General features: G+C 38.8%; 1 protein-coding gene across 1 annotated transcript; it reads right to left on the bottom strand.

Moving 5' to 3' along the window:
- Positions 1-1,270: 1,270 nt before the first annotated feature.
- Positions 1,271-10,508, bottom strand: LOC104077977 (PMS1 protein homolog 1-like). The gene is made up of 4 exons (XM_009579407.1): positions 10,354-10,508; positions 5,365-5,547; positions 3,157-3,259; positions 1,271-1,482 (listed from the first exon to the last, which is right to left on the bottom strand). The coding sequence occupies exons 1-4, from the start codon at positions 10,483-10,485 to the stop codon at positions 1,271-1,273; spliced, it is 630 nt and encodes a 209-aa protein (XP_009577702.1). The 5' UTR covers positions 10,486-10,508.
- Positions 10,509-12,924: the final 2,416 nt, after the last annotated feature.

Raw genomic sequence — 12,924 nt, 5'->3', positions numbered from 1 at the left:
GACAAAGTTAGTTAGTTACTTGGTTAGTTAGTTGGTTTGTTTTACTAACCAACATTTAAGACCAATGCTGTGAATCACTACTAGATATGTCAAGGAGCTTAATGCAATCTAAGAAGTGCACTCCCCTGAGATCTCTGGTTTCAAACTTTCTGTAGTCCCAACGAAGTAAGACTGAAAGTAGTTACACTTTCTCAGCTTTGGAATACTAATTGTGTAGCCACAAGGCTGGCTTTTGTTTTTCACAGTCATCTACCCTTTGATATTTAGAAATACATACATAAATATAATCAGAGCATGTTATACAACTCCAGAAAAGGATGGGCAATCTGTTGTCATTTCAAGAAAGCACAGTGTCATTCATCATTCCCACTGAAAAGGAACTGAAGTGTGAATGTTTCGTTGATAGAGTAACCGATCAAAATTGCGCAATGAGCAGGCCAAATAGCAAGATTAACAAACAAAATTATTTTATAACAGAAAAAAAATTGCTGAGGGATCTGGCCACGAGATGTCACTCTCTACTTTGTGGCAACTTGGAAATTCTTTAGCATAGCTTTTCTCTCAAAGGTGCCAATAAAATTAGCTATGTTAAATTGGGGTCAGGTAAAGGAGAACTGCTCAATGCACCATTTCTGTAGCTGTGTGTGCAATTTCTGTATCTGTGTTGTAAAATTACTGTTCAGTATGCCGTGAAGTCAAAGTAGCCTCCAAGCAGCCTCTGAATCTGTTTCCCCAAGTCTAAACAAAGAACAACTACCTCAACTAAAGCCTGTTGTTATAACATACGTTACTCTTACTTACACCAATGTAGCAAACTGTTTTGAAATTTTTAGCCTTTTTAAATAAAACCATCATTATGTATTAAGCTTTTATGACTCAGCATACAGCAAGCTACCTGTATGTGCTACAGTGTCAATCCAAGCAAGTTTTGAGAGTTTTTTCAGTTGGCTTAGGTTAACACTTGATCAGGCCCCGTGGCCTAGTAAGGTCTCACTGCTTTGTTCTGCAGAACACCACCATCATCTTTACTAACCACTAGCATGTAAAATAATTTTTATACTTCATATATCTAATCAGACATCTGTTGGAGCAGACCAAAAGGCAGATCTGAGCCTGAGTTTTAGAAGTTTAGGATCAAAATCTGTAACGATCATAAATACACATCTATGAAGGGGAAAAAAACCTGGAAGTTCAAAACAAACCTATGATGAAAGAAAATTGCTAGGAATGAAAGATTTTATGTAAGATTTTGATGAACTGCATAAATTCATTAGAAACTGATCCTTAAGATAGCTGATAGAGAAAAACTCATTATTACCTTATTATGTGTTAAGGTTATCCTCAGGTCTGGTTTTATGATACCATATGCTGTCAGTAGATCTTGGACTTTTTTCAGTTCTTCCTTACATTTTCTATTTGTTGAGTAAAACTGCTTTCTTACAGGAAGATTCTTAAACAACTTGAGGACTGTTACTGTAGTACCTGCAAGCAGGTGACAAAAATAAGCACAAATTACACTGGACGCATACCATTGACTGGATATTGAGGAAACTTCATTTTTACTTGAAGAGTCCTGTCTGTATGCTGCTGCATACAAAATAAACCCTATAACACTGAATTATATTATATTAGCATGAGAAGAAATACACCAAATTAGCAGCCATTCTCCCCAGACAAAGTACCTATAGATCTCAAGGGCTGTGATTTCCCTCCTTTATTTAGAGCTATGATTGCAGCATTAAGCTTTCTTTTGTACACACTGACAACAGCAAGAATCAGCATTAAATAAAGGTGAAGACTCTTTCAGTGCATATTAAGTTAACTTTCATTAATAAAATGCTTAACAGCCTAGACTCTAATCAGACATATTTGGAGGCAAAGGAACACTGAGCTCGACTAAGGCCCTTCACAAGCATTTGCTTTAGGGTACTTCCTGAAGAGCCTGATACCTCTGTTCAAGGTGCAGTACACAGTAAGAGGAAGAATATTCATCTACCAACACAATCACATGAATTTGTAGTCTCTAAGGATATTGCAGAATATTAAATATATGTCACAGAATTCAGACAATCATTCAACAATTTTGACAGAAGACAAGGCAACGCAACCCACAGGCTTTCCAACCATGAAAAATACTACAGCCGAAATCTTAAAGAGAGTCCCTGGTTAAAATTAGCTAAAATTAGAGTTCTCCGCTTCAGCTCTTTCTTCAGTTTTTGCCCATTGACTAGCCCTTGGCAGCTTCTTCTGGCTTAATGGCTCCCTGCAGTCAGTTAGCGCTGAGGAGGAAGGGAGCTGGGTCTGCAGTCAGCCTCCCATCGGGTATATGAGCACTGCAGCCAGCTGAGGGGCAACTTGTGGGCACAATATTAACAAGCAGCCACTGTGGCTCAGCTGGGAAAATCTTAGCTTTACAGAAGAGCTGCAACTGCTCCCTCAGGAGCACATCCTCGTCACAAGAAAGGAGCAAACTGCTTCTTTTCTGGGAATACACACCAGCTGGAGCGTGAATGTGAGGACACAGCATGGTCTTTTAATGGTCCTCGCTGAGCAACAATTAGCTGAGCAGAGCACAAAGTAGAATAGATGCCTCCCCAAACCTACACCACCAAGGCCACCTCTGAGGTGAGGCAACCTTTAATCTTCCACACAAACACGCAGAAGGATTTCTAGTGACATGCCCTTCCCACAGGTTAGAAAGAACTGTGACTTTGCCTGGTCCTACAGCCATGCTGCTTCCAGCAACTCCTTTGTACAGCAGCAGGGCAACTCTTCATCGTTTAAGCAAGCGTTTTGCTACATACAGAAACATTATTTTGGTCCTGAATGAATCTTTCATATACTTATATATAGTGTCTGCCTGGACTTAGGGCATTGAATTTTTATAGCTTTTATTTCCACTGTCAGCTTGAAGAAGTGAGTCAGAGAAGGAGAAACTAGTTTATAATTACTATCTAAAGCAACTTCCAAGACATATTATTTCTTACAATAACAACACATTCTCAGTTGACAGACATAAGGCAAGAAATGTTTACAGCTGCAAAGACTTCATACTCAGCCTTCAAGTACAGAACAGGTATTTCAACATCAAATACAGCCTGAGAAAAACATAAAATACTTCTGTCACAGTGCAACACCAGAACAATGATATCCTACCTTGCCCAAGATGGGAAGGCTTTTTAGAAGTTATATGCCCATTGCTATCCAAAGCATACTGAGTGCTGATATCATCAGCAGCTGTCTTTGTTGTGATCAAAACCTGAAAAGAATAATTTTAAAAAATCATGTTAATCAAGGATTTACAGAGTTCAGAACGAGCTTAGTAAGCTTTGCTACCACTCTTACCATTGCATTATTTCAGTCACCACAATTACATTTAATCAGTTTATAAAATTTTTCTTCTACAGGTGTTTCTGACAGTCACAGAAACATTAAACATTATTACTCATTTTTCCATCCATTTAACTAAAAGCCACGCATCTCTATCACACTAATACACAAAGCATAGCAATCCCTACTACCTACAACACACACTCCTGTATCTTCTCTTCTAAACACAGGCTAAATAAACAATTAAATCAATTGCTGATTTTGCATTTTCATCCATAGGCATATTATGGCAACTTCTTAAATTCATGCGAGATTCCACAAACATAATGACTACTATCAAACAAACCGTATATTGTCTTTTCACACCCAAATATATCTAGCAATCAGTAGTTACATGTTTTGTAAGCTATTAAGGTAATACACAGATTGGCTTTAGCAAGACCAGTCATACACCAGAAGTTCAATAAAACTACAATTCCCTGAGTTCAGGTATCAGTATTTTGAACAATTGAGCCACTGCACTTTAACCACCTGAAAGACATAAAGGTTATCACACATATGAGCTTCAGGGTACTTTGGTTTAGTTCAGTGTCTCATATGAATCATTCAGAGTTCAGCCATGCCTCTGGAGAGAAAAAACAATAATTGATTAATTGGAAATGACAATATTACAGACCTACTTAAGGGCCAATAGTAAAGTACCTCCTAACTGAAACTTCAGGGGCAGTTTGGGTAGCCAGAATGCAATTAATGTCAGGAGTGTTTAATTAACATAATTACTGATCCAAGGATTAAAGTAATACCTATTAAAGTACTTAATGCACTCAGGTCACCTCCCATCTCTTATGAAACATACCATAGAGCAGATTAAATGCTCAGAACAGATGGCATCCTGCTCTGACAACTCATCAGAAGGAACCAATGATTGAGGTCTGTCATCATTTGTCAAAACACCAACACTTTTGAAAGCATCTTTGGAAATCTCCATCCAAACACACAACCCACTTCTGCTTAGTGCAAGGTGAATGTAGCCCAAGGTAGCAAGGAGTCAAGCTTTAACATCTCTCCTGACCTCGACAGTTGACGGTTCCAATCAGACACAGATAATCAGTATCTTCTTGCAGGATCTAATCCTTGGCAGACTTAGAAGGAGGAATCCAAAATTTGACCTTGGCACAGCACAAATACAAAAAGGCAGAGCACAATGGAAGAGGTAGATGCTGTGCCCTCAATAGCCTGACCACTTTTCAGGTAGTTTTGAACTAACTAACTTACTTTCAGTCAACAAGTTAAATCCTAAATACCAATACACTGTCAGTCCTCTTAACACAAACATACGGATCAGACTCAGTTAGGCCAGGGAGCAGGTTCCTGTTTACTCATATGGACAACAAAGTTTGTGCAACTGCAGTCATATACATGTCAAGGAGCAATATGGAGCCCAGCAAGATCCCATGACTGCAGATCACCTAGATAACATCAAGGCAGAAATCCTTACTGGAATGGTAGCTATGTGGGCCATCAGTTCCCTGAAGTGATTTCTCCTGGCCACCACCTGCTGCTCCTCATTTTGATTTACCCTAATTCAAGTAGCAAACTCAGCCATACTCTTTGACATTATATTTGCTGATAACACTAAAAAGGAAAAGCCAGTGTTCTAAGGAATCATGTATCTATACATATATGTATAAGGAATCATGTATCTATACCCCGATACAAAAGAAAAGGAAACACCAAGCAATCTGTCTCTGACCTATTCTGACTGAGAAAAACAGAGCACTGCTGTAACCAGTATGACAGAAAGGCAGGACTGACCCTAACAAGAAATCCATACTGCTTCCTAACCATATGACGTGACTTCTGGGGAGGAGGGGAAAGGCAGCATACACCAGCCAACCTGTTTGGAAAACATCTCTCTGGCAGGCTGCTAGAACAATTTAAAGTCTTTGCACTGATATTTTAATAAAACTTTCACAAACACACACAAAAAAATCACAACACAAAAGACTAGACACATTTATAGCAACTGCTCACCTCTGATATGCAGCAAATTGATCCCAAAGCCTCCCCACGGAAACCGTATGTTGTCAACCTTTCAAGGTCCTCAGAAGAGCTTATTTTTGAGGTGTAGTGTTTAATTGCCATAACTGGAACATCAGCAACCTTGATTCCATTGCCATTGTCTCTTACTTCTACTTTGTTAAACCCATAATCCTCCTAAAAAAGAACAAAACATAACAAAGCACTAAAGCAACAAAATGAATTAAGACACAAGTTTGAAGCAGCTAAGGTTACAACTTCTAGCCATCCAGATAGAAGTGGGAGTTTTGCATATTTGGAGAAACTGAACAACCATTAAATGTCTCTGCTTAAAAAAAAAAAAAAAAAAAAAAAAGAAAAATACAACATGTTAGGATAGTAGTGATGGTTTCTCTAATTAAATAATGTAATTCATACCTCGTGGTTTGGAAACAACACGTTAATATAAATACAGTAAAATTAAAACAGGAATTAAGTATTTTTTTTTTAAACTGTGATGAAATTTGCAAAACCTAAGCTCAGAAAGAGATCTATAGCTGGCAGCTAAAGACTTTTTCACCTCTTTTCACCTCTCTTACTTATTTGGTATCAATTTTTTGGAAATCACCACAAATGCAGCCCTGCATCCATTAAAGTCAGTGGGCCCTCACTTAGAACTCTTTTCAATTTCCGTCTTGATTTATGCGATTTCACTACTTCAGTAGTTTTCCAGTCTCTATATTGTGTCTCAATGTACAGAAACTGAAATTCTAATGGGGGCAAGGCATGAATGGGGACAGAAATAAGCAAGCTTGTAAAGAGGTACAATAATTACAGAAAGAAGTAAAGGCTCCTAGAGGCTCTTTTACAGCTTTCAAGGAAGCAAAGTTCAATCTTTGTGATTTACCTTTACATATATGCAATACATACTTCACTGAATTCCAATTTAAATATGTCGTTTCAATAAGCACCAGCATAAATAGGGTAAAACAAAACTCTGAAACCCCAGATAATTAGGACAGCTAAATACAAGATGGAATTCAGCTTCTGTAACATCTCAAACAGGTGTAGCAAACAAATGCTTCCTTCCAGCTACATTACAATCTGCATATGTAAATTGCACCCAAAAGAATCGCAAGCCAGGAGGAGAAAGTAATTAGAACAGCAGGATCACTAACTAAACTTCTTTTACAGAAGCACACCTGGCTCTTTGAAAAGATTGTGATGTAACATACAGAAAAATGTGCTGGTGTGTAATACATCTAGGCAACCTTAAAACTGTTTTTTGACAAGAGTATCTTGAATGAGTTGTTACCACCACCGATGCTGCACAGAGCATGTGATGGTTGCTCACAGAAAGCTGATTGATTAGAGAGAACTAACTTTGTTGTCCCATCTGGGCATATACTGAGAACAGTTATGAAAAAATATAACGTACTCCCAGGGTTATTTCTCGATGTAAAAAAATAATGCAATTAAAACCAAAAGGAAGGTATCTAAAGATATTATCTGTATTCACACATAACCTGCATTAGGAAACATCAAAAGCCCCTGAGGCAGGCACAGAACTATATATGTTTCATTAACTGATACACAATAGAAATGTGGGTACATTTCACTTTCCGTATTAATGAATGGTGCTAAAGCTATATTCAGGTGAAAAACAATGCTTTTGCTAATATTTGAGCAACCTCCTACTGGGAAGCAAAACAGAACCTAAGCAATACACCTCAACTGAACATAAACATACGTAAGGAGATATAAATGGGAAACCTTCTACCCTGCTGCTGTAGGCACTAATGAAAGGTTTGAGCATTTTACAATGAAACCCTATTTTCCATTCTAATTTTTACTTCCAGACCACTTAACTGTTTAGGAGAAGTGAGATTTATCTTCTTCAACTTGAATCAAAATGTTACCTGAATGATTCTCTATTTCTTTTCTAATATTATTCATTTTTACTTGCACACATTTTACTTAAAATATTACAGTGCTTAAACTTTGTATTCTGTAACACCTTCCACCATGCTACATGAGCTAAATATTACTGAGGCTGTGATCCCATGAGATGTCTAAGTTGCTCTGTCAGATCACTGATGCCAAACCATACGGTTCAACTCCCTCCTCTTTTACTTACGACTGCATGGTCCCATCTTTGTTTCAGCTACAGCTCTGTTACTCATGAGAACTCTAAGGTCCATTCAGCTTATTAAACTGTCACAAATAATCCACTTTTCTTGCTGGGTTACTTTTCTTTTGCATTAGCAAGATGAATGGATCATGGGAGGCAGAAATGTCTAGCAATGCTGTAGGATTGTAGGACTTCGCTTTTCAGGCAATGAGATGGATCAGGTGTACAGTGGAACCTCACCCCGAACTAAATTTCCTCTGAGAAGGTTCTAAGAATTAAAGCTCCCACTTCATGCATCGGAAAAAAAGGTGCAGAAACAAGTGTCTGCCTTTTATAACAGCCATTTCATATAATAGTAGTAAACCCATAGCTAAGATTCGTCCTTCCCGAATCCCAACTTTGCTCCAAGTACTAACACAGGCTGTTGCTCATCTTCTCTATTAATTAAAATATGCAGGTCTCAGTCAGACTGTGCAGATTATTCTCATAAATTCCTGTTGTTAGAGGTCAGTCAGGGAAACTAGAGTCTCTTTATCCATACACAAGCAATTATATTGCTGCATCAGTGGTTTTTAGCATACTTTAACCTGAAGCCAGGACATCATGTCAAGAATAAAACCATAATTCTACATATGCTTAATGCACAGCCATGCTACAGAGGCAGTTGACCCCACTGCTAACAACAAGGCAAGCTCCACCATGTTCATATTTCTAAAAGCAACAAAGCTGAGGTTCAAATTAATAAATAGATACCACTCAATACCTTATAGAAAGGCCATAGTTCAGTTTCTAATCAAATGACTGGCTTTTAATTGTAATTAAAGTAATATCACATTATCTAAAACTACAATATAAGCTAATGTTTTTCCCAGTGTTGTATAACAGCTAGTTGATACACAGTGCAAAGACGCTCAATAACATCACCTCTTGAAGTTTCGTCAACCAAGAAGTTAACAAAAACAAAACACTAGCCAAAGCTTCCCACTACAACTGACCACTGCCATGGTTTCTACCCGAGAACCATTCCACCTGCAGGTTAACTCCTGTCTGTCTGTCTCCAAAAAAAGCCATTCCTGTCTTTGTTCAGGCAAATCGGGTAACAAGTCTGAATGAATCAGCTAGCCTTCCTAATCCATCTGGAAAAGGTTAAACCAATGAAAATGCTGCAAGTTTCGGGGAAAAAATATCAAGCTGTAAAATGAAATTTCAAAGTTTCCATTCTCTATTACGCTTTTGAACTAATCCAGAGTTAATGTGGTTGTTGAGCTCTATTATGTAGTTGACCTTATTTAAATATCACGCAATAAAAATAAGATTTTGATATAAAAATATTCTTATCACAAAAAAATCCCAGAAAAATAATCCACTGTTTTATAGTACCACTGTGTACAGTTGTGCAAAGTGGAGGTTTTCTCCTCTCCCTTTGTACCCACAGAAGAACAATCAGCAAATCTCATTTACTCACTGACAACCTGTGTAAAGCCAGGTTGGTTTGTCTGTTTTAGAAATACAGTGATTTGGACTGGACTGAACTGACAAAGAATGTAACAGTAGCACAGATGACTCATGCACTGGAAATGGTTGAAAATGCTCTTTTTAACTGATTTTGGACCTCTCACTATGGAAACAGCTGGTTATTGCACTGTGAAACCCACGCTGATTAGAAGGCTTCCTCCTCCAGCCATCTGCATAGCTCTATATTGGCACTCCAGTAAAAGAGACAAGGTTTGTTCGAACAATTTTTGAAGGCTCCAAAACCTTCTGTTGAGTTCTTGCAGTTACTGAGCAGCTCACAGGATCTGATTCTGATACCCTTACCCCCCGAACTGTGCACACACTGCTCACTTCAGAATTCTCACGAAGCAAGATACTATGCGGTCTAAACATTGAGAAGATAGAAGTCATCACAGATCATAGTGAAGACAGAGCATCTTCAGCTCACTTAAGGCAAATAACAAATAAGCATGTTCTTTGGCATCTGTAGGAAACCATACTAAGATGGAAACCACTTGAGACTCATTCAGAAAAGATAGCAGTGACATGGACAAAGAAACAAACAGAAATTTAATTGCCCTCCTAATTAAGAGCATTTGTCTAACACTTAGTTCAAGAATAGCTTATACATTCACTGTTATTTGCAGGAAAGGAAATTGGATGCAATTCTGGATACATCCATTTATACAGACTGTAGCAACACTCTTACTAAGTAGGAGATACTGCTACTACGCAGCTGTTGACAAAATACTGCAAAACCAGAAATACTCACAGCAGCAAGAGAAGCTGATCAGTTAGCCATTTTACCCAATTTGGGAAAAAAAGCACCAGTTCTATCCTTGAGTGATATGCTAACTTTTTTTTTTTTTAACATCTTATAAAAATAAAATGTTAGAAGTAGCCAGAGCTCACCATACTAATTAGGGACCATGTGGTAATTTATATTACAAAAACATTTAGCATGGCCATCAACCTTTTCCATTGTTTCCATTTTCACCCTCCTGACAGTATTTTGTAACGAGCATTAAATATGCCAGTCTAGCTGTGAAACTTAAGTCCAACATCTTTTAAAACAAGCAATTAGTCAGAAAAAGCAATTTGTAAGTAGGAAAAGTAGTATTAAAGAAGTTGACAGTTTTTCCCAAGATACACTCAGGAGCACAAATATGCCTTACTGTTTCAGTGGGGCCTCAAAAACATTAATGGAAACTGATTTTGGACCATTTTTATTTGAGGTTAAAATATATATGCTTAAATACTATTAATACCCTTCCATTCCCCAAACCATGATAGCCTAAAAAATACATTTGCAGTGGAACAACTTTCCTTGCATCTTATTTTACATCCAATTCTTTGTAAAAGAAAGAAAGAGGATTTACCAATTTAATATCAATATTTGTGGCACTGGCATCCAAGGAATTTTCTATCAGCTCCTTCACCACGCTGACAACTGATGTAATCACCTGAGAACTTGAAAGGAGGCGAATAGTTTCTGCTGACAGCTGTTTCATAGTGGAATTAAGAGTCAGAGAAGCTGCACAGAAAGATAACAGAAAAAGAACATAAAAGGCACATTACAAATATGTATTTCTAAGCCATTGTTTTACAGCAACTTTAAATGCACGCAAAACATAACATTACAGCTAAAGAATATAATTTTCAAGATACAGTAGGACCCAGTTTCCTCTGCAGTCAATGGGAGTTTGACTTGTGGAAGAAACAGAACACAGAGAAAAACATTAGAAAACATTATTTTAAGCAGACTAAACTTCTAATGAAAAAATTTAAGACTTCAGAGATATATTGATCAAAACAGTATATCACACGTATGTAGTCATCTCCTGTAAATTACTATAACAATTATAAGAGTAGACAGACCAGATGGTAACCCAGAGTGCTAGTCAGAACTGTCTTCAGATAGGATATTTACCCAGCACCAGGTCTAATTCCAGCACTGATGCAAAAAAATAGAAATTTTGAATCTTTTTTTTTTTTTTTAAACAAACTCCTTGCATCGTGGTTTCTCTACATTTAAAATTTCTGAGCTCAGCACTACTGTGTTGTGCGTACAATTCCCAGTACCCAAAAATTCATGGAAGCAATATGACCTGAAGGTGACTGGTTTGGAGTTGGGAAGGAAGTGGGAAGGAAGCACAGTGGTGCTGAGGCAAAAGTTATATTCAGTGGCAACGTGATCTACTGGCAATAATGAGGAAAAAAAAGTAACTTCTGAATTACAACCTGGCCTTTTTGATCACACTTACTGCATGCCCTCAGGCAGGTCACACTATTTCCGTGTCTCTGCATCTTCCACTTGAAAATGGAGATGTCTCATATTATAACAAGCAAATGGAGATGTTTGTTTTAATCACTGAAAACACTTACAAAGTTTTTTTTGCTGCATTACAGAGACACTCTACCATGAAGAGATTGTAAGCGGATCTGCAAATTTTTGCATGCATTGCTGTTTAGGTACCCAAGCAGACACAATTAACCAAGCTCCAGGAAAAATCTTTGCTGATCCTTTAGCATGACACAAGGAACTCAACCAGTTTTTGATGCATATGAGAAGGCGGGAGGGAGGAGAAAGACCATCGCTAAACAGCTCTTTGCACCTCAATAATGGTTCAGACTTGGGTTGCTCTCTGTCCTACAAGGAGCGTTTCTTCTCTCCACAGCAGCGCTCTTTACTGGGTTATGTTACGTAATGTTATTTACATTGAAACGCTAACAACCTCGGCAGTCCTGGCTTCCCCATCGATTCAGTCCAAGCTACCTGCTGGAGAACGCAGACCGCACACTCAGCACCTGTCCCAAAGATACAAGCACGTGTGGAGGAATGGAGCAAACCCAGATTTCCTCCTGACACAGCGAGGGACTGCGGCCAACACCCGAGAGCACCGCTACCCTGCAGGGTATATGCAGCTGATACAACAATTACAGGACACTTCTCTGCCTCGATATCCTTCTAAAGACTACCACTCTTTAAACATAAAAGACAAAGCAAAAAAATGGTTACTTGGGAAAAAAAAGTTTTTGAAGAGGAAGCAGCATTAAAACTTTTCTGAGAATAGCTACAAAGAGGTTTTCTCTTTATACTTGTTATTTACATTCCAAACTGCCTTTCAAATGTGGTAAAAAGATCTGACAAATCAGTTTTCCACCAAACAAACTGGAAAAGAAGAGGAGCATGGGAAGACGTGTTGTTGAAGACAGACCAATATTACTCATGTACACGCAGTCAGGATGGCAGGTTTCCTCACGCGTCATACAGGACTCCCCTGTCAAGTGCTTCATGATTTACTAATGACAAGTGCCAGATTGGAGCTGGATATATTTATCAGAAGACACTGACTGAGACAAGGGAGGGTCTTAAACAAAACCGTTGCAGATCCCAAAGAAAATTTTCTATGAGGTATGACTGATCCAGGCGGTTTGGGAGAGGAACCAGCTCCTGGCGTGCCCTCCCCTTCCCTGGACCCAAACCACCCCACGCAGGGCTGCCGGCTGGATCGCAGAGGGAGGACACGCATGGTCACAGAGTCACGCTGGCCGCATCTTGGGGGGACCCACTGGGAGGGAGGGATCTCTGGTACTTGCTACCTATGGAAACGCATCCAACCCCTGCTTACTTTTAGCTAAAAGATACGTATTTCAGCTCAAGCCACATTACGACTATAACTCTTCACTGACTGGACATGCTATAATCCGTGCTTAGTGGGAAGGCATAGTATTTTCTGTGTCACAGCACCATCACCAACGTAGTCCTTCCACCTCTCTAAATGAGGTCAGACACCCCAGCAACAGGGGCTCTCTGAACAGCTGTAATACTGCACGCCATCAGGTAAACTGCGAACAAAAACTCCTTAAACTTCATATTTGCAGCCTCTCAGATTGCCGGAGCAGCCCCCAACCCCCACTCCAACAGCCACCAGAACACACACTCAGGT

Source organism: Fulmarus glacialis, unplaced genomic scaffold (assembly GCF_000690835.1).
Source record: "Fulmarus glacialis isolate BGI_N327 unplaced genomic scaffold, ASM69083v1 scaffold30516, whole genome shotgun sequence".
Taxonomy (NCBI): domain Eukaryota; kingdom Metazoa; phylum Chordata; class Aves; order Procellariiformes; family Procellariidae; genus Fulmarus; species Fulmarus glacialis.
Note: the sequence above shows the minus strand (reverse complement) of the source record. Positions and strands in the feature narration are given on the sequence as shown.

Excerpts from the sequence above, each read along its gene's own strand:
- LOC104077977 (XM_009579407.1), bottom strand. The coding sequence starts at position 10,485 with ATGAAACAGCTGTCAGCAGAAACTATTCGCCTCCTTTCAAGTTCTCAG. Across the intron at positions 3,260-5,364 it reads CAATTTGCTGCATATCAGAG|GTTTTGATCACAACAAAGAC; the intron begins GTGAGCAGTTGC and ends TATTCTTTTCAG. Across the intron at positions 1,483-3,156 it reads GCCTTCCCATCTTGGGCAAG|GTACTACAGTAACAGTCCTC; the intron begins GTAGGATATCAT and ends ACCTGCTTGCAG.